This window comes from Caretta caretta, chromosome 9 (assembly GCF_965140235.1).
Source record: "Caretta caretta isolate rCarCar2 chromosome 9, rCarCar1.hap1, whole genome shotgun sequence".
Lineage (NCBI taxonomy): Eukaryota > Metazoa > Chordata > Testudines > Cheloniidae > Caretta > Caretta caretta.
In genome coordinates, this window is record NC_134214.1 from 55,108,966 (window position 1) to 55,132,439 (window position 23,474).

The 23,474-nt window shown below is 47.3% G+C and overlaps 1 protein-coding gene across 2 annotated transcripts in view; it reads right to left on the minus strand.

The window, feature by feature from the left end:
* Positions 1-22,393, minus strand: part of BOK (BCL2 family apoptosis regulator BOK) — a 50,322-nt gene extending 27,929 nt beyond the window's left edge. Inside the window, exons 1-4 of one of the 2 annotated variants that reach the window (XM_048863583.2) lie at positions 22,370-22,393; positions 11,375-11,629; positions 9,829-10,213; positions 52-180 (exon numbers count right to left, since the gene is read on the minus strand). In XM_048863583.2, the coding sequence (XP_048719540.1) occupies positions 52-180; positions 9,829-10,051 (352 nt within the window). In that variant the 5' untranslated portion in view covers positions 10,052-10,213; positions 11,375-11,629; positions 22,370-22,393. The remainder of the gene's footprint in view (positions 1-51; positions 181-9,828; positions 10,214-11,374; positions 11,630-22,369) is intronic. The other variant, XM_048863582.2, reaches the window with a different exon arrangement.
* Between the last annotated feature and the right edge of the window lie 1,081 nt (positions 22,394-23,474).

The window sequence follows — 23,474 nt, forward strand, 5'->3', positions numbered from 1 at the left end:
GCCAGCCCCATCCCTGCTCCTCCCCCTGCCAGCCCAGACAGACATCTGTACCTGCCGTGAAGATCTGGGCAGCTACTGCCAAGAAGGCATCAGTCACCACGGTCTCAGAATGCAGTGAGATGTTCAGCTGGCGGGCGATATTCCGGTAAACGTTTGGTCGGATGTATTCCAGCTCATCCCCTGGAAACAAGGACTTGGAGTCAGCACATGCCAGCGCAGCCACACTGCATTCCGCTCATCCCCTTGAGGGAGACGACATCAACCCGGCCACCATGCCTCCGGAGAGGATATTCCTCCCCTTCAGCCCCCATTCTGCAGATGGGAACACCGAGTCAGGGCGCAGGGGTGAAAGAGGAAATCCATCCCCACACTGGTACTGAGGTCAGGCCAGGGACCAGGGGGCGGCTGGTTGCATGCACACACATTTCTGGGGCCGCTTGGCCATTAGCACTGGTAGTACCTGTGAGCATATTGCCCCAGCCAGCCCCACTTCCTCCTGACCTCCACAAGCCTCTGCTGCCTCCTGCGCAGCAAAAGCTCCTGTAGGGGAGCACAACCAGAGGTGCCAGTGCTGCATGTGGCAGAGAGCTCCCCCCGCCCTATGCTGCTGGCATTCATGGGGGAAAGGCTCACCTCTGCTTCCCAGCTCCTTTGCAGAATTGCAGCCCAAGGGGTGTTCTCAAGGCCACAGAGGGAGCCAGTGTTGGGGTGGGATTTGAACTCAGGAACTCTATCCTAATCCTCTACTAAGCCACTGGAGCCCACCCTCCTTTTCTCTTGCCCTGGCAGATCTCACCACAGTGACTGTGGTTTCGTCTCATGGCAGGAGAAGGATCAACAGAAGCAAAAATATCTTGATTTTTTATACTTGAGGTGCAAGTGCCTCCCTTTATTTTAGCTCTCCTGGGGCACACCCTGTTCTACACAACAAGAAAAGCCTTGGGAGGAAAGGGCCTTACTAGCCCTGGAAGCTGATGAAAACTGAGAACACGCCTGGGGCTGTGAAACATTCAACGGGCAGAGCAAAGAGTGTCAGTTCAGCTATTTTACACTAACATGGGCAGAGAGGAAGATCTGGAGACCTGGGTGTTCTTCAGAGGGCTACATGGTTTGCCATCTGCCTGGCTGACTCTTAAACTTCAGAACACTCAGGCCTCCAGGTAGTTCTCCAGGATGGGAGCCTGAGGCATGTATCGGCATGAAGACCACCAAGAGAAAAGGAAGTCCTGTCTCCACCACAAATGTCAATGAACTATGTTGCAGGACCCTCGCAGAACATAAATGGTCCCCAAGCTGGTTTCTGTCATGTCTACACTGCAAGTGAAGGTCTCACTATAGCACAGGGGGTTATATCTGTGCTACCTTTAATCTAGCTAGCCTGGGTAACAACAGCAGTGCAGATGTGGTGGCACAGGCTTCGGCATGGGCTTAACAACCAGTGTACAAGTCCACTGGGGACCATATGTACTCTGGTTGCTAGCCCATGCTGCCATGTCTTCACTGCTACTGGTACCTATGCTAGGGCTCACTCAGGTGTGCCCACCCATGCTACAGTCGCATCTTCACTCGCAGCGTGGACATACCTTGGTAGTCTAGGTGGGAGTTACTCAACTTCCAGCATTGTGCAAAAAACTTTTGGGGTGGGTTGTGTGCACATGGCATGGGACAAACACTTAAAACATGTTCAGGTCCCATTTACACCACAAGGCAGAACCACGTCTCAGCTGTTTGTGACCAGATCCTCCTGTACATCTGGTTCTGTAGCATAGATGGGATCGAAAAGGCAGGATTTTCCCTGACCAAATTAAAGACTCTGGAAGCGTCATTATTAGCTACTAAACCTTACCCCATTTATACAACCTCTGACATCAGTTTTTAAATATTTAAGCAGGCAACCCCCCACAGCTTCACAGTATTCCATAAAGTGTTTCAACTCTTCTGAGGGTTCAATTGTTCCATGCAATCTGATTAACAAAGGAAACCCAGCAATGCATGGCTGAGGCTGATAAGAGGGAATGTTACATACGATATGGGAGAACTGTTCCTCCATCTCAGGGTTACACAGCCTTACCTCCGAACATGAGGAACAGAGGGATAGCCTCACCCTGAGCTAGCTGAAATATCTGTATGGTGGAGGAGGGGAATAGGATAAGCACTTGGCAGAGCACTATTATTCTTCATTATTGGTTTTATTACAGGAGGGCCCGTGGTGCTAGGTGCTGTACATGCACATAGCAAGAATCCCCGTCCTGAGGAGCTAAATAAATAGACCAGGAAAACAAAGGTACAGAGCGGGGAAGCAATTCCCCCAAGGTCACACAGCAAGTCAGGGGCAGAGCTGGGGACATTACCCTGGTCTTCTTACTCCCAAGCCAGCTCCTACCCACAAGGTCATGCTGCTTCTGAGAGCACATTACACTGGCGGCAGCCTTCTCTCTCCATGCTCAGCTGGGATCATGTGTAATGAATGTTGTGATCTCAGCAATCAGCTTGTCATCATTTCTCCCCCCTCCCCCCACAGCTGTGAAAGAGCACGAAGAGGAGAAATGGCAGCTTCGTCACGTAGACCTGGACGGGCCCCTTCTGTGGCCTTGGCTCTATTAAGTGTGGGACCAGTTCAACGAAAGCTATTTTAAACTAGTGCCAGACACTGTGGACACTCATCATCTGATTTAAATGTGATTTATATCACTTACTGAAGTAAGCAAAACCGATATAAACCAGGTTTAAATCAGATGATAAGTTTCCACACTGTTTTAACCAAATCACCACTTACGCTAGTTTAGTTGAACAGGTGCAACTTTGAATGACCTTGGCATGCCTAAGCTTTGTCTATATTTAGTCTCCGCTGCCATTCTTATTAAATAAATATAGATCCTGCCCCTGTACTAGACTGCCTAGGACCAGTGCCCAGGATAATGGAACTAGACCAAGAATGCCACGAAGTTCCCCTAAGTCATTGAACTGCTACCAGATGGATTGTGGCTTTCAACCTCTCCTGCTTTGCGCCTGTTCTCTGAGATTCTCAAAGTGCTTTATGGCATGGTCTAGAAAAGCCTTACTACAGTCCTACAGGGTAGGTATTATAGCCTTTTCACAGCTGGGTAAACCGAGGCAGGGAGGATAAGTGACTGACAGAGTCACAGAGGAAGCCATTGGCAAAGCTGGGTAAAGGACACAGAAGTCCCATCTCACTTTCCTCTGCTCTAACTTTTGAGTGGGGATTGATTTGAATTGGCAACCAAGAGATGAAAGATTTCGTATCCCCCATTACCAACTGCTGGGCTATCCTATCCCCCTTCAGCACAGATTTGTCAACGTTAGTAAGCAGGAGAAGTTGTTCCCCATGAAGTAAGGTTTCCTTAAAATGGCTATTTTCAAAGAAACACTGCCAAGGTCTAACATTTCACCCTGCTTGTCACATCTCCTCTACTCCTAGGCAAAGGTGGCAACTGCTCCTTAGCTAGTTAAGTGTAACAAGAACTCAGTGAAAACACATTGTCTCCAGTCATAGCATTAGACACTGAAAGCTGCATATCTTGGTGCCTGAGATTTCTATTTAGTGGGGATTGTCTTGAACGCCCTCTCCCCTACCTGCCTCCAGGATGAGAGTACTTTCATGTCATAGGATACCCTGAGGAAACCTGACTTAGATTTGTCTCAGCCGCATGAACATCAAATCAGGAATAATTATTCGCTTCACTGGGCTTATTCCCAACACACATGGGCCTAACAGAGATTAGAATCTAGCCTTTAACCTTTTAAGATAAAAAAGTTTCCTGAATACAAAAGCGTATTTCACCCGAACTGCAAAGTCCATGCTAGCATTAGGCCAGGTTTACACAGCTAAATTTGTCAGCATAGCTACGTCAGTTGGGGTGTGAAAAAAAAAACCCTAGCTGACATATCTATGCCAACAAAACCCCCCGTGTAGATGCAGCTGTGCCGAGAGAAGAGTGCTTCTTTCAGCTTAAAGAAAAGGAGTACTTGTGGCACCTTAGAGACTAACCAATTTATTTGAGCATGAGCTTTCGTGAGCTACAGCTCACTTCATCGGATGCTGTAGCTCACGAAAGCTCATGCTCAAATAAATTGGTTAGTCTCTAAGGTGCCACAAGTACTCCTTTTCTTTTTGCGAAGACAGACTAACATGGCTGTTACTCTGAAGTCTTTCAGCTTAGCTGATGTTGGGGGAGGTGGTGTTACCATGTTGGCAGAGCTCCTTCTGTTGGCATAGGCATGTACTGGCTTAGCTATGCCAACATAGGCTCTGTAGTGTAGAATTGGCCTTAGAGAGTGAGCGTACACCACTAATGTCACATGCCAGCAGGATGCAGTGGTGTCCAAACATTTCCCAGGTGCATGGAGCCCATGGGAGGTGTCAAGCCAACTTCAGCAACCCTTTCCCTGGCAGTGCAGCCAACAGCTGCCTCAAGGACACACAACCCCATTGTGGAGCAGAGGCGAGACTATGGATGCGTTATCTGCCCACCCTGTACTTAACAATGCTCACAGTGGGGGGGGTGGAAATATCTGCCTCCGCCTGCCCTCACCCACAATACAGATCCCAGGACCCACAAAGCACCCTCTGTAGGGCCCAGAGAAGGACTGTGTGCTGTGGAGAGGCTGACCACAATCTGCCACAAGGTAAGGTCAGATCCACACATGGAAGGACCCTCTGTCTGTGGATCTAGGAATCTGATTGGGCTCTGAGTTACAAAACTGGTGCTGGGAATTGAGGACCTAAAGTTCCTCTTCTCTTGCTGAAGATCTACATCCCCCTCTCATTCCAGGCTGGAGGCAATTCCCAACAAGTAAGGGCTTGTCTATGTGGGGAAACTGACCAGAATAGCTTATCCAGAATAGCTTCCGGTGTGGACACTCTTATTCTGGAATAAAAATTACTTTATTCTGGAACAATTGGGAAGCACACTCATTCCAAAATTCTGTATTCTGGAATAGACTGTCCACTTGAGCAGCTGTTCTGGTCATTTGCCCCTGGGTCTGAAGTAAACATCAGCAGATCGAGGGACATGATCGTTCTCCTCTATTCGACACTGGTGAGGCCTCATCTGGAGTACTGTGTCCAGTTTTGGGCCCCACACTACAAGAAGGATGTGGAAAAATTGGAAAGAGTCCAGCGGACGGCAACAAAAATGATTAGGGGACTGGAACACGTGACTTATGAGGAGAGGCTGAGGGAACTGGGGATGTTTAGTCTACGGAAGAGAAGAATGAGGGGGGATTTGATAGTTGTTTTCAATTACCTGAAAGGGGGTTCCAAAGAGAATGGCTCTAGACTGTTCTCAGTGGTAGCAGATGACAGAACAAGGAGTAATGGTCTCAAGTTGCAGTGGGGGAGATTTAGGTTGGATATTAGGAAAAACTTTTTCACTAGGAGGGTGGTGAAACACTGGAATGCGTTACCTAGGGAGGTGGTGGAATCTCCTTCCTTAGAAGTTTTTAAGGTCAGGTTTGACAAATCCCTGGCTGGGATGATTTAATTGGGGATCGGTCCTGCTTTGAGCAGTGGGTTGGACTAGATGACCTCCTGAGGTCCCTTCCAACCCGGATATTCTATGATTCTATGATCATCCAGCAGGCTTGAGAAGAAAACTGTGAGAAAGCAGATGGGCACATCTACACAGCACTGAATGCTGATGGAAGCCACAACAGATTGCAGAGGGGGAACCAGTAGGACAGAGAGAACTCTAAGGGATAATTTTTTCATTTTATGGCCTGTGCTGGTCCCCAAAAATCTTCCCTTTGCCAAGGAAGAACAGACACACCAACTAATGGTTGGCCAGCAGAACACAGGGGATTTACAGTGCATGGGGAGCTCAGAGTACTGCGCTGATTCTAGTTAAGCTCAGGAAGGCCAGTTTCTCAGCTGGTGTCAACTGAGGCGCGGCCAGGTGGCTCTGCATGCTGCCCTGTCCACAGGTGCCACCCCCGTAGCTCCCATTGGCCGCAGTTCCCGGCCAATGGGAGCTGTGGAGCTGGCACTTGGGGTGGGGACAGTGTGCAACTGATGCAATGCCACTGACATCAATGGCACCATGGTAGTTTACAGCAACTGGGGACCTTGCCCCCAAGGGCGGCCGAGGATTCACTGACAGTACTCCAGCGTGAGCACTGCTGGTCTTCCCTTCATCAACTAATGCCTGCGAGTCTGCTCGCACCAGGAGCCAGGCGGACATGCAGCTGGTGGTGGCAAGGCTGATACAATGATTGTGGTAGTTCCAGACATAGATGGATGGTTGGTTTGTAGGAGTTTTTTTATAATAAAGCTGCACACTTATTTTTACTGTTTATAACCAGTTAGTCCTATTAGCAGCCACAGTGTCTCACTGCTCTGTGCCACTGTTCCTCAGCTGTGAGCTCTGTAAGAGCATCAGTACAGAATTCCCTTTATCCACTGTATGTCCATGCCCACTCGCTGGCTCACCATGCTCACTTGCCAGCTTACCTTACCATCCATATGCATAAGCAAAAGAACTAGGAATGCTTTGTTCCTTCACATACACAGAGTGCTCACAGCAACTGTCACTGGGCAAGAACTGGTTTAGCTGGCTGTACCAGTTGATGCAGCAGTTTGGGGCTCAGGTTCCGGGCACATGCCTGGGAAACAGCAGTGGTTTAACACCTTTTGCTGCAGTTGACTATTTACGACAGGAAAAGGGAAGGAAGAGCGAAAGGCCATTGTGGGCAGCAATGTTTCTGAACAAGTGATCAGGAAATGACCATATAGCTTAATATGAAGGATGATTTTCCCCTTGTATCCCCTATATGTGGTTCCATTCCAAGCAGGTTTGCTTAGAGAAGCCAAGTTCTTAGGACTATCAGCCAAATCCTTCCATCTGAATATAAGCACAGTGACAGAGTCAGGACAGTCGTCAAGGAGACGCCTTCAAATTCACTCTGCCATCTGCTCGCCCTCCAAAACACTTCTGCCACCCACATTTGACCCCACCTGAGCAGATGGGGGAGAAAGAGAGAAGACCAAAAAGGTGAAAGGGAATGGAAGGAAAAGGAAAGAAAAGACACAGATGGCAAAAGAGAGGAAAAACCAAAACAGGAGAGAAGAATATGTCTGAGGGAGAGAGAAACTTAGAGGGAAAAAATAAATGAAACAATAGAAAAGGATGAAAAATTCATCTGAGGGGAAAACCGCAGCCTCTAAAACAAAGACCAAAGAAAAGAGTCACCAGGATACAGAAAGGGGAAGGAGAAGTCAGAAGGGACAAGAGGGAGAGAAGCTGGGAGAGATACTGGACTAGATCCTCAGCACATGTAAATCAGCAAAGCACACTGCAAGCAGACAGATAGTGAAGTCAATGGAAGTAGACCAGCAGAGGGTCAGGTCCACAGGATTTATTTTACAGGAAGTTTGCTTCAGGCAGCATTTTGAATCCCTAGTTTAATGGTAGTGTTCTGGCCAAAAGTGAGCTGAAGATCATTTGGACAGGGAGGGCTACTAGACACTAAAGTACTCTCCAAACCATGGTGACAGGAGGAGACTAGGAGAGAACGGACTGACTTTAAGACAACAAAGGCTAAATATTAATAGGATGGGCAAAAAGTCATGCAGCATGGCCAGCTGTCGGTACCCCCAGCATGCCTGTACATCTAGTACAAGCTGATATAGGGCAGGATGCCACTGGTTGGCCCAATGAACCATGCTCCCCTTCTTATCACTCCTCTCTGCAAGAGAACATTCTGGCAATTAGGCCATGTCTAAATTTACCAGAGACCCACGCTGCTGTGATCGATGCAGCAGGGGTCGATTTAGTGGGTCTGGTGAAGACCCACTAACTCGATGGCAGAGCGCTCTCTGTTGACTCCGTTATTCCACCGGAATGAAAAGAGTAAAGGAAGTAGGGTTGCCAAATTTCTACTCGCACAAAACTGAACACCTTTGCCCCACCCCTGTCCTGCCCCTCCTCTGAGGCCCCGCCCCCACTCACTTCATTCCCCCTCTCTTTGTTGCTCGCTCTCCCCACCCTCGTTTTCACGGGGCTGGAGCAGGGGGTTGGGATGCAGGAGGGTGTGAGGGCTCCAGCTGGGGGTGCAGGCTCTGGGGTGGAGCTGGGGATAAGAGGTTTGGAGTGCAGGACGGTGTTCTGGGCTGGGATCGAGAGGTTCGGAGGGCAGGAGGGGGATCAGGGCTGGGACGGGGGGTTGGGGTGTGGAAGGGGGTGTGAGGGCTGCGGCTGGTGATGCAGACTCTGGGGTGGGACTGGGAATGAAGGGTTTGGGCTGCGGGAGGGGGCTCTGGGCTGGGGCAAGGGGCTGGGGTGTGGGAGGGGGCTCCATCTCCAGCTGGGGATATGGGCTATGGGGTGGGGCTGGGTATGAGGGGTTTGGGGTTCAGGAGGATGCTCTGGACTGGGATTGACGGGTTAGGAGAGTGGAGGGGATCAGGGCTGGCACAGGGAGTTGGGGCATGGAAGGGGGTCGGGGTAGAGGCTCAGACAGCTCCCGGAAGCAGCGGCATGTCTCCTCTCTAGCTCTTAGGCAGAGGCGCAGCCAGGTGGCTCTGCATGCTGCCCTGTCTACAGGCACCACCCCCATAGCTCCCATTGGCCACAGTTCCTGGCCAATGGGAGCTGTGGAGCTGGCACTTGGGGTGGGGACAGTGTGCAAAGCCCCCTGGCTGCCGACCAGACTTTTAACAGCCCAGTCAGTGGTGCTGACCAGAGCAGCCATGGTCCCTTTTCGACTGGTCATTCCACTTGAAAACTGGACACCTGGAAACCCTAAAGGGAAGTTGACAGGATAGTGTCTCCCGTCGACGCAGCGCGGTGTAGATAGGGTTGTCAGCTACATTCCCTGTAAGCTGTGCGGTCACATGGCCGCACAGCAGCCTATTAAGTTCTGCGCAGGCACTCAGGGAACCCACCCTGCCAGGACCTGCTGCAGCTGGGGGAGGGGTGCCCCTCCCCTGGCCCCAACCTAGCCCTGCCCCCAACCTCCGCGGGGAGAGAGAGCTGGGGGAAGTCCTTACTCCCCGCCGAAGCCATGGGGCAGCCTGCACCCCAAACACCTCACCCTGGCCCCACCTGAGAGCCTCCACCCACAACCAGAGCCCTCACACCCCTGCACCCCAACCCTCTGCCCCAGCCCTGAGCCCCTCATCCTCGGCCCCACCCCAGAGCCCTCATCCGCACCTGAAGCCCTCACACCCCTTCACCCCAACCCTCTGCCCCAGCCCTGATCCTCCTCCCACACTCTGAACCCCTCGGCCCCACTGTCATCACATTAATTATGTTATGTGCACCAATATGGAGGTGATGTGTCACCTCCATATTGGTGTACATAACAAAATTCATTCCTCACATATGTGGGAAAAGTAGAGGGAACACTGGTTGCCAGGCATCCGGTTTTTGACCAGTACCACTGACCGGGCCATTAAAAGTCTGGATGGCGGGTGCAGCGGGGCTAAGGCAGGCTCCCTGCCTGCCCTGGCTCTGCACAGCTCCCCGGAAGCAGCCGGCATGTCCCTGTGGACTCTAGGCACAGGGGTGAACAGGGAAGTTCCATGCACTGTCCCCACCCCCCGTGCCAGCTCCACAGCTCCCACTGGCTGGGAACCATGACCAATGGAAGCTGCGGGGGTGGCCACACCTGGCCACACCTCCAGCCAAGGGGCAGAACATGGCAGCCGCTTCCAGGAGCAGCACAGAGCCAGGGCAGGCAGGGAGTCCCAACTGGAGTCCCAGGGAGTCCCAAGGAGTCCCTGCCTTTCACCCGTTCCTGGTCTAGTCAGAAGTGCCCTGAAGGGACCCACACAGGTCCCCTGATCGCAGCCACAGCATGGATGCTTACCTAGTCGCAGAAGCACGCTGGACACCTCAGCCAGTCTGCCGCCGGGCATGGGTGCACTGTGCTCTGGTTTGCTCCAGCCAATGCCAGCCCGAAGCAGCCGGGAATGTATGTAGTCTCTGCAGAGCACCTTGGCCTGGGATACCAGCTCCTTGTCAGTGGGAGACCGATCAAAAACCTCCATCACCTCCGCAGCAAAGACTGAGGAACGGCGTAGCACCTCCATCCCTGACAGCTGAATTCACCGACTCAAGGTGTGCCTATCTGAAGTCTGCCCTGAAGCCTTTGACAGGAATCTGTAGCTATCGTTTAAGGGAAATAATACACTGGGCTCGTGATTCGTCACAGTTTCCAGCAAGGTTCTTGAATTAACCTTCATTAGCTTTACCTGGTGGATAAGAGCATATGGAAATCCATCAGCTCACCCGGAAAGAAAAAGGAACATAGGGCCAAATCCCCCAGCAATCTAAATCATAGTGCCATGGAAGTCATTGCTGCTACACTGATCTACACCAGCTGAAGATCAGGTCCATTGAATCTTACAGCGAATAGGCCAAATCTTGCAGTTCTTAGGTGCCCACCGAGAGCAGTGTGGGAGTTTTGCATGGGTATGAACGGCAAGATTTGCACTAATAAGATATTTTCTCTTTTTCCCCTTTAAGATTCAGCAGTTCTGAAATTAAATTTCAAAGAGACTAAATAGTTAGAATCTGGAAACAATTTTCAGAATATGTAGACAAGACCAGCTTGCTTCAATTAAATAATCTAGGAAATCAAACCAGAGTCCTACATTCCAGCTACAGTACCTCAAGCAGAAGCAGAGACACAAGAATTCCAGCACATCAGAATGTGGATGTTGAAGGAAGGAGGTCACCTATACACCATAAATACTGTGCTATAATAGTGTTTCAATTTTCAAATCTCCCACCATAAGGATCTCCCTTATCCTCAGAGACAAAAGGTTCGTGTTTACTGCAATCCTAAATTAGTTTTTGTTCCTGTGACTTCTTTAAACGATACACTCTACCGGCTTTTTCTCCCAAGCCTTTCAACTGCAATTGTCTCAGCAAAGTGGAAAAGCAGAAGTGCCAATACCTACAGTAATGACAGGTTTCAGAGTAGCAGCCGTGTTAGTCTGTATCTGCAAAAAGAAAAGGAGGACTTGTGGCACCTTAGAGACTAACACATTTATTTGAGCATAAGCTTTCGTGAGCTACAGCTTCATCGGATGAAGTGAGCTGTAGCTCACGAAAGCTTATGCTCAAATAAATTTGTTAGTCTCTAAGGTGCCACAAGTCCTCCTTTTCTTTTTACCTACAGTAAGAGACTTAAAATTCATTTAGAAGAACCTGAATGAAAGCTTTGGGTCTGACTTCAATGGAGCTGCAGGTGAGCAACACCCCTAAAAAAAAAAATCAGACCAAAGTTTTAGTCAGGTGCCTATAGATGGGTTTGAGACCCTCATTTTAGGAACCCATATTTGAAAGTTTTTACCATAAAGAAAACAATGCCAAATTCTTAAAAACTTCCCAGCAAAGGACATATTTACCTCTCATGTTGCATTTCCTTCCTTTCAGTGATCTTTTGTCGGTTTCAGCTGCTTCTAATATTTCTTTGGAAGAACTGGTTCGAACAATCTGTTTTAGGATTTGTAAAGATTATAATGATTCTCCGCTCCCATCCTCTGCTGGAGCTAGAGTGCAGCTGCTTGCTCGGTTCTTTATTCTCTCCCCATCTCTGCCAGCCTCCACATCCCGTCTGCACTCTAGTAGGATCCTACCACTTGTTCTGCTGCTTTTGAGAGCTGGGGGCAGAAAGAGAAAGGAAAGCCTCTTGCTTTAGCCTTGTAAGGAAGATGAAATAACCAGGGGCGGGGTTATGCAAGCCGGCTAACAAGAATCTCCCCTCCCATTTTTTCCTCAGTTAAGGAGGCTCTAGGCAGTTGTACTGCTAGGTTAAGAGGGACTTTTTTAAACAGGTGGCTGAGCTCCAGGGAGAGCATGCTCTGATGTACCACTGAGAACACTCCCAAGGAGAAGTATTATTCCCTGATTAAAGTGTATTCCTTGGACCGCTTTTGCAGAATCTGCGATAGTTATTTGCCCATAGAACCCAAAGTGCCAAATCATGGAATGCAGCACCTGGAGTGGGTGGCTGTGATGCTAGATTTTGAACAGGTTGTAAAGTTGAACTATAAGCAACACAGGTGCTCAACAACACTGAGGTGAAACAACAGACCAGATCAGTTGTAATTCCCAAAAGGTTATTAGTAGAGCTGGTCAAGAAATTCAAAAGTGTCCAAACCAGGTCTGTGTCTCAAACAATCCCTGAGCCCAGCCAGTCTCACTGCAAATTCAGTTTTGCTTAGTGGGAGGGATGAAGAAACCCATGGAATTTCTTGACTAGCTCTTCACCAAAAGAGATTTATATCTCGATAATATCTAGTCCAAGACGTAACATATTCCAGGATTCTGTGGTCACAGAACCTGCCATCTGCCCACCATTTGTTGCAGAATGTGGTCCAGAATATAAGGTGTTTTTTAAAGTCATGTTTCTAGCCTTCATGGCATCAGTATAACTGAGGCAGTGTTGCCTTCTTGAATCTGCAGATAGCTTGAAACAGTAGTCCCAGTTTAAATTGTCCCCATTAACTCAATGGTGCTCTGAAACAAAGGTGAAGATTTAGCATCGATATTATTTAGCTGATCATTCAACCAGAATGCCAGCTAATATAATTACTACACATTGCCTTCCACTTCTCCTCAGATGCCAAAAGCCCCCCCATAGCTGTCCTCTATCCATCTGTCCAAGCTTCTCACACCCTCTTCAGTTTCTGCAATGCCATTGTGAGTTAAATACAACAGTCTGTGGCTCATCGAAAAGTGACGGTGTCAGGGCTGTGTAAAGTAATTGGAATTTCATATCAAGACAGAGACAGCTAATCTGAGTCTTTTGAAGCAGCACCATAATTTCTAGTCTGCCACACAAGAACAGAGCACACCAATTCAGGGCCCTTGCAGTGGAATTTAAGACTAGTTTGCCACAGGATACACAGGGCCTTGAAATAGATAAACATAGCTAGATATAGGCCTAGTCCACACCAGAAAAAGTTTGCTGGTCATAATATAAAGTCAACCCACCTAGCATAGATGCATTTTATACTGGCAGAAAGTACTTTTCTCATTATAAACTCCGCCAGTTCGGTGAGCGAAATAAGCACTCTTACACCGGCATAAAAGCGTATGTACACAAGACCTCTGCTGCGATTGAAGTAACTGACATTGCTCTGTTGGCAAAAGTCCTAATGGACACCTGGCCTCAGCTTACAAGAGAAGATAACAATTCAAGTTGAAAATAGGTTCCTAATACACTTTACTGAGCTTGGCTATTTCAAGGGTGAAACACCACACTAGTGATGACACTTCACATACCACGTAAGTCCCTACACTGGTACAAAGGTTTGGGCCGAGGACACGTTACAAGTTTAAAATCCAACTTTCCTATCTTTAGACAATGTGTCTTGCAGCCTTAATAGTTAAAAGTCACTATTTACATTTTTGAATAAGATTTTTCATTCAGCAATGGAAGTCTCATTTAAGCTCATTGTAGCCATTATTGTAAGTCACAGAAATACCCTGACTTCTCTTTGATATTAGCCTGTTGTTCCCATTTTTACATACACAAACTTATAGAGCAATTCCAACAGAAACAATGCCCTTGCTGTGGAATGTATACTGGGTCAGGGAGAACGCAACAATAAAAGCCAGTTTTTACTGGGGGAAGTCGGGGTTCTAAGGTTCAGCTTTTGGAGCATGAGACTGGCATTGTGAACATTCCCGTTAGGCCAAGGACTGGTTCAGTCCTCTGCCTGCTACAGTTGTACATTTAGAGGACTGACAGTTGTTTGGCCAAACATTAATATTTTAGTTGGCCGAACATTAATATTTTAGTTTGATTGAGACCCCCATTAAACTAATTAACTTAGCTCCTTAGCTCCTCTGAGTTTGCTGGTTACCTAGGCATGTGTTTGTAAACATGCTCTCATTCTTGCAACTGCCTCCTCCTGCCTGATTCATTGAGTAATACTTCAGTCCAGTGTTTGTGAAATCATCACCCATCATTATGGAAGCAATTATGATGTCACAGACTCTGGACGGATACCACTAAGTTAATGGACTGGAGGAGGAGAGGAGGCAGCTCGCTTCACCTACAAGTATTTTGTTAATTGTTCGTGACAAGAAGACATGGTAAATGAAAGTGATGGTTTAATAGGGCTTTGGCAAAATATTCAGGTTTTCTGAACTTTTGCTTTCATTCTTCAAGGGCCTGATCAAAAGCCCACACAGAATTCTTATTTATTCTTTGTATTGCGACAGCACCTAGCACCCCAGTCATGGTCCCAGGACCCCATTGTGCTACACTGTATAAATGCAGGACAAAGAGACTGTTCCTGCCCCCTAACAACTTACATCTAAAGTAAGGGCTCCTGCAGACTTCAGTGGTCTTCATGTTTTAGGGCTTGCTCATGCCCTAAACTGCAGCAAGTTTAGATCCCAAATTACTGCTATACGGAAATATTTGTAGCTACCCACTTCAGTCATATATAGTATAGACTGCCCTTTAGAACTACAGCTGGCATGGACTCACACAGGGTAACAAATTTTCCCTGTAGGAGAAAATTGCAATGCATGCCACTTCAGTAGACAGACACACACCTTTCACCATAGAAAGGGTGATGGAGGAGAAGAGATTGAAGACAGTACCACTGGATACATCCTGCAGAACAGAAATGCATACAAGTCTGTGGCAAATTATAGCATGTTATTAGTGCTAATGCCAGGAGCCATAGAGTTATCAGTTCCGTTTATTCAAAGAACAGGTACAGCAATGGATAATTCCCACACTTCCCCACCATTGTGTCTGCACCTTAATCTGGAGGGGCCTCTTGGGGAAGAGAGGATAATTTTCCATCTTTATTCAGGACCCAATCCATCAAGGTGCTGAGTCCATTCCCCAAGGTGCCGTGTATCATCAGCTTCCATAATTAATATTAACAACAAGGGGGAAGGAACACAAGCCAAAATAGGGAGAGAACAGGTTAAAAAATAGTTAGATAAGTTGGATGTAGTCAAGTCAGCAAGGTCTGATGAAATTCATCCTACTACATACTACTTATGAAACTAGCTGAAGCAATTTCTGAACCATGAGCAATAATCTTTGAGAATACGCGGAGGATGGGTGAGGACCCAGAGGACTGGAGAAGAGCAAAAATAGTACCTATCTTTAAAAAGAATAACAAAGAGGACCTGGGGAATTATAGACCAGTCAGCCTAACTTCAATACCTGGAAAGACACTGGAACAAATTATTAAACAATCAATTTGTAAGCACCTGGAAGATAATAGGGTGATAAGGAATAGCCAGCACGGATTTGTCAAGAACAAGTCATGCCAAGCCAACCTAATTTCCTTCTTTAAAAGGATTACTGGCCTAGTGGATGGGGGGGAGTAGTAGATGCGATATCTTGATTTTAGTAAGGCTTGACAGTTTCACAGACCCGAAGAAGAGCTTGAAAGCTTGTCTCTCTCACAGCTTCTTCAGCTCTCTCACAGCAACAGAAGTCAATCCAATAAAAAATATTACCTCACCCACCTTGTCTCTCTAATATCCTGGGACCAACATGGCTACAACATTGCACATAGTTTCACATAACATTCTCATGAGCAAACCAGGGAAATGCGGTCTAGATTAAATTAATATAAGGTGGGTGCACAGCTGGTTGAAAGACCACACTCAAAGAGTAGTTATTGATGGGTTTGCTGTCAAACTGGGAGGGCATATCTAGTAGGGTCCCATGGGGTCTCTCCTGGGTCCAGTACTATAAAGTATTTTCATTAATGACTTGGATAATGGAGTGAAGATTGTCATCTGCAAAGTTTATACGTACACCAAGCTGGGAGGGGGTGGAAACACTTTGGACAGTATTAGAATTTAAGACGACCTTGACAAGTTAGATAATTGGTCTGAAATAAATGAGATTACATTGAATAGAGACAAGTACTAAGTACTTCACTGGGGAAGGAAAAAATCAAATGCCCAATTACAAAATGGGGGTAGTAAAAGATTTGGGGATTATAGTGGATCACAAATTGAATATGAATCAACAATGTGATGTAGTTGAGAAAGGCCAATGTCATTCTGAGGTGTACTGTTAGGATTGTCATAGGTAAGACATGGGAGGTAACTCTCCTGCTCTATTTGACACAAGTGAAGCCTCAGCTGGAGTACAGTGTCTAATTCTGGGCACCACATTTTAGGAGAGATGTAGATAAATTGGAGAGAGTCCAGAGGACAGCAACAAAAAATGATCAAAGGTTTAGAAAACCCAACTTGTGAGGAAAAGTTAAAAAAAATGAGCATAGAATCACAGAAATGTAGGACTGGAAGGGACCTTGATAGGTCACCTAGTCCAGGCCACTGCACAGAGGTAGGACTAAGTATTATCTAGATCAGGGGTTCCCAAACTTGGTTCATGGTTTGTTCAGGGTAAGCCCCTGGCAGGCCGCAAGATGCTTTGTTTACCTGAGCGTCCGCAGGTACGGCTGCTCGCAGCTCCCACTGGCCGCGGTTTGCCGTTCCCGCCAATAGGAGCTGCAGGAAGCGGTAGCCTGGCCCGTGTCACTTCCCGCAGCTCCCATTGGCCAGGAATGGCAAACCGCAGCCTGCCATACCTGCAGACACTCAGCTAAACAAAGCATCTCGCAGCCTGCCAGGAGCTTTCCCTGAAGAAGCCATGAACCAAGCTTTGGAACCCCTGATCTAGACCATCCCTGACAGGGGTTTGTCTAACCTGTTCTTAAAACACCTCCAGTGATGGAGATTCCACAGATTCACTAGATAACTTGTGTCAGTGCTTGACTACCCTTACAATTAGGAAGCTTTTCCTAATCATAGAATATCAGAGTTGGAAGGGACCTCTGGAGGTCATCTAGTCCAACACCCTGCCCAGAGCAGGACCAATCCCCAACTAAATCATCCCAGCCAGGGCTTTATCAAGCCTGACCTTCAAAACTTCTAAGGAAGGGGATTCCACCACCTCCCTAGGTAATGCATTCCAGTCTTTCACCACCCTCCTAGTGAAAATTTTTTTCCTAATATCCAACCTAAATCTCCCCCACTGCAACTTGAAACCATTACTCCTTGTCCTGTCATCTGCTATCACTGAGAATAGTCTAGATCCAACCTCTTTGGATCCACCTTTCAGGTAGTTAAAAGCAGCTATCAAATCCCCCTCATTCTTCTCTTCCGTAGACTAAACAATCCCAGTTCCCTCAGCCTCTCCTCGTAAGTCATGTGTTCCAGACCCCTAATCATTTTTGTTGCCCTTTGTTGGACTCTCTCCAATTTCTCCACATCCTTCTTGTAGTGTGGGGCCCAAAATTGGACACAGTACTCCAGATGAGGCCTCACCAATGTTGAATAGAGGGGAACAATCATGTCCCTCGATCTGCTGGCAATGCCCCTACTTATACACCCCAAAATGCCATTGGCCTTCTTGGCAACAAGGGCACACTGTTGACTCATATCCAGCTTCTTGTCCACTGTCACCCCTAGGTTCTTCTCTGCAGAACTGCTGCCTAGCCATTCGGACCCTAGTCTGTAGCGGTGCATGGGATTCTTCCGTCCTAAGTGCAGGACTCTGCACTTGTCCTTGTTGAACCTCATCAGATTTCTTTTGGCCCAATCCTCCAATTTGTCTAGGTTCCTCTGTATCCTATCCCTACCCTCCAGCGTATCTACCTCTCTTCCCAGTTTAGTGTCATCTGCAAACTTGCTGAGGATGCAATCCACACCATCCTCCAGATCATTAATGAAGATATTGAACAAAACCGGCTCCAGGACCGACCCTTGGGGCACTCCACTTGATACCGGCTGCCAGCTACACATGGAGCCATTGATCACTACCCGTTGAGCCCGACAATCTAGCCAACTTTCTATCAACCTGAGAGTCCATTCATCCAGCCCATACTTCTTTAACTTGCTGGCAAGAATACTGTGGGAGACAGTGTCAAAAGCTTTGCTAAAGTCAAGGAACAACATGTCCACTGCTTTCCCCTCATCCACAGAGCCAGTTATCTCGTCATAGAAGGCAAATAGATTAGTCAGGCTTGACTTGCCCTTGGTGAATCCATGCTGACTGTTCCTGATCACTTTCCTCTCCTCTAAGTGCTTCATAATTGATTCCTTGAGGACCTGCTCCATGATTTTTCCAGGGACTGAGGTGAGGCTGACTGGTCTGTAGTTCCCAGGATCCTCCTTCTTCCCTTTTTTAAAGATGGGCACTACATTAGCCTTTTTCCAGTCGTCCGGGACTTCCCCCGATCACTATGAGTTTTCAAAGATAATGGCCAGTGGCTCTGCAATCACATCCGCCAACTCCTTTAGCACTCTCGGATGCAGCGCATCCGGTCCCATGGACTTGTGCTCATCCAGCTTTTCTAAAAATCCCAAACCACTTCTTTCTCCACAGAGGGCTGGTCACCTCCTCCCCATGCTGTGCTGCCCAGTGCACAGGAGCTGGGAGCTGACCTTGTTCGTTAAGACAGAGGCAAAAAAAGCATTGAGTACATTAGCTTTTTCCACATCCTCTGTCACTGCGTTGCCTCCCTCATTCAGTTCGGAGCCCTCTCTTTCCTTGACTTTCTTCTTGTTACTAACATACCTGAAGAAACCCTTCTTCTTACTCTTAACAGTTCTTGCTAGCTGCAACTCCAGATGTGATTTGGCCTTCCTGATTTCACTCCTGCATGCCCGAGCAATATTTTTATACTCTTTCCTGGTCATTTGTCCAATCTTCCACTTCTTGTAAGCTTCTTTTTTGTGTTTAAGATCAGCAAGGATTTCACTGTTAAGCCAAGCTGGTCACCTGCCATATTTATGAGGATGGCGTAGACTGCACCCTCAGCAAGTTTGCAGGTGAATACAGAGGGACCTAGACAAATTGGAGGATTGGGCCAAAAGAAATCTGATGAGGTTCAACAAAGACAAGTGCAGACTCCTGCACTTAGGACGGAAGAATGCCATGCACTGCTACAGACTAGGGACCGAATGGCTAGGCAGCAGTTCTGCAGAAAAGGACCTAGGGGTTAAAGTGGACAAGAAGCTGGATATGAGTCAACAATGTTGTTTCCTTTCCTAGTTGCCAAGAAGGCCAATGTCATTTTGGGATGTATAAGTAGGGGCACTGCCAGCAGATCGAGGGACGTGATTGTTCCCCTCTATTCGATATTGGTGAGGCCTCATCTGGAGTACTGTGTCCAATTTTGGGCCCCACACTACAAGAAGGATGCGAAAAATTGGAAAACGTCCAGCGGAGGGCAACAAAAATTATTAGGGGACTGGAACACATGACTTATGAGGAGAGGCTGAGGGAAATGGGATTGTTTAGTCTGCGGAAGAGAAGAATGAGGGGGGATTTGATAGCTGCTTTCAGCTACCTGAAAGGGGGTTCCAAAGAGGATGGATCTAGGCTGTTCTTGGTGGTAGCAGATGACAGAATGAGAAGTAATGGTCTCAAATTGCAGTGGGGGAGGTTTAGGTTGGATATTAGGAAAAACTTTTTCACTAGGAGGGTGGTGAAGCATTGGAATGCGTTACCTAGGGAGGTGGTGGAATCTCCTTCCTTTGAGGTTTTTAAGGTCAGGCCTCACAAATCATGGAATCATAGAATAGAATATCAGGGTTGGAAGCGACCTCAGGAGGTCATCTAGTTCAACCCTCTGCTCAAAGCAGGGCCAATCCCCAACTAAATCATCCCAGTCATGACAAAGCCCTGGCTGGGGTGATTTAGTTGGGGATTGGTCCTGCTTTGAGCAGGGGATTTGACTAGATGACCTCCTGAGTTCCCTTCCAACCCTGATATTCTACGATTCTATGATTGATTCTATGACTGTTACTTATCACCTTATTTCCTTCCAGGTGCTTACAGGTTTATTGTTTATTTGCTCCATTATCTTTCCAGGTACAGAAGTTAAGCTGATTGGTCTCTAATTCCCTGGGTTGTCTTTATTCCTCTTTTTATAGATAGGTACTATATTTGCTCTTTTTCAGTCCTCTCAGATCTCTCCCTTCCCCAAAAAGTTCTCAAAGATAATTGCTAATGGCTCAGAGATCTCTTCAGCCAGTTCCTTAAGCATGCTAGGATGTATTTCATCCAGCCCTGCCGACCTGAAGACATCTAACTTGTCTAAGTAATTCTTAATTTGCTCTTTTTCTATTTTAGCCTCAGCTGCTACCCCATTTACGTTTTTGGTGAAAACTGAAACAAAAGAGTCTTTTAACATACTTTGGCCAATGCTGCATTTTCTTTTATTGTCTTTCTCTCCTCACTGCGTAATGGGCCTAACCTGTTCTAGGTCTTCTTCTTGCTTTTCATATATTTGTAAAATGTTTTCTTGTTACCCTGTATGTCAGGTTTGGTCTTGAGAAAAGACAATCGAGGGGGGACCTGATACGTCTTGAAGTATGTGAAGGATTCTTATAAAGGGGACAGTGATCAATTGTTCTCCATGTCCACTGAACGTAGGAAAAGAAGTAATGAGCTTAATCTGCAGCAAGAGATTTAGGCCTGTGTCCCCACCCCCATCAGATCCTGCTCTGGACAGGTGGAGGGTCCACAGCTCCCCACAGCTGCCCGGCGGCTCTTACCATGGCCCAGCTGCAGCTCTTCGGCCCTCGAGGCCCCACCCCAAGGCCGGAAGCTGGAGCTGGGTCAGGGTAAGAGCCATGCAGCCAGATGTGGGGAGCCACGGACCCTCCACCTGCCCTGGGCAGGGGATTGGAGGAGCAGGAACACAGACCAGAGGTTGCTCTCGTGCCCCACCCCACACTGGGCAAGTGGAGGGGCCCGAGTTCCCTGACCTGGCTCCAGCTTCTGGTTTGGCCAGGGTGTGGGGCCTCAGGGGGAAAAGGAGAAGGAGGGGTGGGGCCATGGAGTGGGCAGACCCTCATGGCCCCTCCACTTTTAGGAAGAATCCGTTGCCCCTCGCTTGAACAGAGTAGGTTACTTGGTCCTGCCTCAGCTCACATGGCTGGCCTTGAACTCTTGAGGTCTCTTGAGCCCTATTATTCTATGATTCTCCCAGTGAAATCCTGAATTCCTACCTCCCTGCTTGCCACTGAGGGCAAATAGGTTTGAATAAATGGGCAAATGTTCACTAGGAAGTGGACTGAGAGCACTTGCTCATTTTCCATAGGCCACTGACTAGCTGTCAGGTGGTAGTCATATTTTGTCACCACCGACCTCTAGACAGGGTCACATTCAAAACACAGGTAAACATGAAAAGGTTCTTATCAGCATAATGAACATAATTTGATAAACAATCTTTAGGCTAACAGTAATTTAGTTGAGAGAGTGATTGACTGCATTTCTTTTTAAACATTTCCTGTAATTTGTTTTAAACACATATTTTACAGAGTAATGAAACATCCTACAAACCAGGCAGAGAGAAGAGATATCTTCCTTTTCAAATATTTTTACTTTCCATAAATAATATACTGTGACAGTCTGTTCAGTTGAAACAGGCCTGCTCTAGCCATTTGAAATGCATAAAGAAAACATTTATATAGTAATGATACCTCAGAAAAGAAAAGGAGAACCAGGAATGGAAGAAATGGCTCCTGGAATGGTTACCATCCACACAGAGATAGAGCCATTGCGTTTTGCCTGTGCTCGTCTAACCCACACTAGGCGTGTGGGCCTTTGTTCTCTTCTCGTGGTTGGTCCACCGAAGAGCTTTATGAATCTGTTCCTGCTTCCATCCAAGGGACTCAAGGATAAGCTATTCAGAATAATTCCATGTGTAGATGCTTATTCCAGAATAAGAGTACCTCTTTCTGGTTTAGTTTAAATCTACCTTCAAAGTGGATTTAAATTAAGCCAGAAGAAGGCACTCTTATTCTGGAATAAGCATCCCCATATGAAGTTATTCAGGAATGACTATACTAAAATAATTCCATGTGTAGACAAGCCCTCAGTCCTTTAGCTCAAGTAGTATGCTTTTAGCCTGTAGGTCCCAGCTTCTAACACTGCTGTTGGCTCATGTGAGGTTGGTTATACCATCCAATATTTTAATAATTTGGAGCAAGATACTGCTACCCTGACTCAGTATTACCTTACCTTACTGAATATTACCTTACTTCTGATATTGTTTCATGGATTTCAGCGGAACTATTCACAGCAGAAAGTTCTACTCAGCTTGAGTAAGACTAGAAGAATGTGGCCCTTGTGACAATGGAGTCTTATTTTTTGCCTAAGAACACGGATGTTATAATTTGGGGTTTCTTCAGTGGTTCAATTAAGGAAGCAAGAAAGTTCACTAATGCAATGGGATCCACAGTTTATTTTCTTGTCAGAGCAGCAGCTGTACACACATCACAATGATGTATTTAGCTTTCCACAAATTCAACACTTCTAAAATAATCCTCTATCAGTTAAGATAGAAAAGAGCTCAGAAAGGAAGCTGTAGTAACTTTTATTGCCTTACCTGTGCAACGTTTGAATCCAGATACAGCAGAGAGAGGCAGAGCAAAGAGGACATTTCTTCCTGGCCAGACCAAGAAGCCAAAGCTTGATGAAATAAACATAAACAAGAGTAAGATTAGACCACATTTGCTGGGATTGCTCTTAAATTCAACATCTCCCCTAATCTTGGGTCTATGAACCCTCCAGCCAAGGTTTCCCTAACTGGAAAAAGAGAAGAAAATGCTGAGCAGTGGCTGGTCTGTGCGAGTCTGATGTTTGGGGTGAAGTGTTACAAACCCCCTCCCTACCCCAGAAAGGGACAGAGAGCTTTAAAGTGTTTTAATAAAAATGCTGTTAGCAGTCTCCCCACCAGACAGTGTTGGAGTTATGCCAGCATTCAACCCTGGTAAGGTCAAGAGTGGTCCTGAAACCTTCTGCAATGGGAAGTCAAGCTAAATAGGTCCCATCACAGGGTTACCTGCCTTTCTGGCATTAATTGTGAACTTGTGTCTGTCCCCCTTCTGAGCCACAGTCCCCTTCTGGTTTGGTCTAGCATGCCAGCCAAACCGTCAAGTCCCCTCCTTCCCGGGTAAACAGAGTCCACTGAGAAATCCAGACAAACAAAGACCCCAACCAGCCATTCTTTGCCTTGTGGGCCATGGTCCTGTCCCTAGGGTTCATGTGACCTTCAGACTTAACAGGTTGCAGGATCCAAGCTAGATGGCTCTCAGCTGGCTCCTGGCTGCTCTGGTCCAAACCTCTGCCAGTCTTAGGAGCAGCCTTACTCATATGCACTGGGGACTGGGTGAAGAGGGTCTTCCTCCCTCTGCTGGAAGCTCTGCCCATTGGCCCCAAAAGGAAGCAAATGCTCACCCTAAGCGAGGTGCAAACTGATGTACTCAGGGTCGCTTCCACCACCCACTTCTGCAGCCTGCCTAAGCCTCCTCAGCCCCAGCACAGGGACATTCCCACAGCCCCTTATGCCTACCCTTTAATGGGCCTACCCAAACCAGCCTTATCCCCCACTGCCATAGACTTGCCTCTCCCAGAGCTCCTGCTCTGTCTCCCACTTCAGTGCAGACCCATAGCCTAAGCCTTCCCAGGCTGTCTAGCACACCCCATCCCCC